Raw genomic sequence first — 2,190 nt, forward strand, 5'->3', positions numbered from 1 at the left:
ACACACACACACAAATTAAAAAAGCAAAAGTTCAAACAATAGTACTTTTTGCGCTACCAAAAACTGACCAATGAGAGAACAGGTGGCCCCATCTCCCGAGTAGCCTGGGTTACACTGGCATTTGTAGCGGTTAGTTGAGATGTCCAAGATACACTGAGCAAAACGGTCACAGTTGCCACAGCCCTGGTCTGGAGAGAGAAAAAAAACGACAATAATCGTCAAAGTTGAGTAGAGATTTTAATTTCTTTAATATTTTTTAGCCCTCTAGATAATGAAAAGGTTTTTATCTTTGTATCTTTGATCGGCATGTCATAATACTTTACCTAGATGCAAAAATGATGTCCTCAATTTCTTATATTAAGTAAAATTAAAGCAATGATGCAATCCTTTTGAAAACATGTTAGTAATATACTTAAAATGTTCTTCCAAATTCCATATTTTCGTAACACGCCGTTTCTGGGCAATTCGAAAAAGAATTATAACTCCCTTGTTCATGTAAACTTTTCAATTGCATTTTGTGGCCTGAATCTTTAAACCCAGGCACCAACATTTAAACGTGCAAATTTGTGTTTCTGATTTGTACTCGTATAATATGATGCTTCAAAATATGCCGATGCATTGCCCTTTACTGCTGGTACATATCTGTCCTCTACGCCCACAAAGAACCAAGGGATACGTAAGCAAAAAACTTACCAGCCTGTTCGCAGGAGAAGCCGTCCCCACTGAACTCATCGACACACTCGCACACGTACTCTCGTAGGTCTTCATCATACACGCATTGGGCGTTCTCGCCACAGATGTCCGCCTCGTTACAGCTGTACTCTGTTTACACGAGAGGCACCAGACAATTGGGATTTTTTTTAAAAGTGTATTATGGAGAAAAATAATCACTTTACCTCTAACCCACACCTGTCTCCGATCTAGATACCTTAATTTCAATTTATTGTTAAAGCATAAAAAGCTCACTGATTGCCTTCTGTGCGCTGAAAATCACTTGTTTCCATCAATCCAATTATCGATTAATATCGATTAATATTTCAAATGTTCTTGTGCATGATATCCAAAGTGGCAACAATATTGACCAAAGTTGAAAAATCAATTCCTATGAGGTGGGAAGTTTGTTGGTAATTGGATTTTTTTTCCTTAAATGAAGTTGATAATCTCTTTGAGTTCCAGGAATTTTGTGAGAAATGTTTGTGGGCTTTTTTTCTACTGACTTTTTTCTTTTTTCCGTATTCAATACTGAGTTTCTTGTAGAAATTTCGATTGCGGCTTGGTTCGCTTTTCATTAATTTAACAGAGGCATATGAGAGAAAGGGTAACAATTTTCACCTTTAAAAATGTGTTTAACATTAAAAAGAGAATGTTAAAAAACGTGTTCAAACCAATAGGAGCACAACGGACGCCGTCTCCTCTGAAGCCAACATTGCACTGACAGCGGGGTTGACTGGTCTCGTTCAGGAAGATACAGCGGGCATTGCTGGAGCAGATCTGCTGACCACACGCTTGGACATCCTCTGGGTACCAAGAACAGACGGAGAGGGGAAATGTAAAATGATCAGTTTGATTTTACAGCCTTTTCGAAACGCTATAGAGTGTTCAAAGTGAACAACAGCGCCGTGAGCGAGGAAGCTGATTCTTAACATAATAATCACAGTAAGTACGCCAGTACAGCCCATCATGTATATGTACAACAGAACATATCAGTTTCAAGAAGAAGATTGAAAACGTTCCTTTTGGAAGTTATCCAAAGGAGCGATTGTCGTTATTGCTATTTTGTTAACTTGTAAAACAGCAGTCGTGTAGCTGATTCTGGCAGGCGTGTTTAATCTAATAGCAAATTTTCCCCAGAAATCGGTAAACGAACAGTTGACGCATTAAAAATATTACAGTACATCTGCAGCAAATGAGATTGACGTTTGCCAAAATTTTCTTATTGTTTTTTTTAAATTGTTTTTTAACTACGTTAGTTCATCAACATAATGATCACTCAAGAACAACAATATAATAACTCTCACGTCTACAGGTGCGTCCGTCCCCGGAGAATCCAGACTGACACTGACACTGGAATGATCCCTCAACGTTGTAGCACAGGGCGTTCTCATCGCAAGGGCTCTCTTGACATTCGTCCACGTCTGCAGGTGATTTTAATATAATTATTAATTTTTCAATCCATTCTTTTTTTAAGGG

General features: G+C 38.3%; 1 protein-coding gene across 1 annotated transcript in view; it reads right to left on the reverse strand.

The window, feature by feature from the left end:
• LOC101856280 (nidogen-1) overlaps positions 1–2,190 on the reverse strand; it is a gene marked incomplete in the record, with an annotated part of 55,301 nt that overhangs the window by 18,809 nt on the left and 34,302 nt on the right. The window contains 4 exon segments of the mRNA XM_005104399.3: positions 69–188; positions 694–822; positions 1,386–1,517; positions 2,019–2,135. Coding sequence (XP_005104456.2) covers positions 69–188; positions 694–822; positions 1,386–1,517; positions 2,019–2,135 — 498 coding nt within the window.

The sequence above is a fragment of the Aplysia californica genome, unplaced genomic scaffold (genome assembly GCF_000002075.1).
Source record: "Aplysia californica isolate F4 #8 unplaced genomic scaffold, AplCal3.0 scaffold00418, whole genome shotgun sequence".
Lineage (NCBI taxonomy): Eukaryota > Metazoa > Mollusca > Gastropoda > Aplysiida > Aplysiidae > Aplysia > Aplysia californica.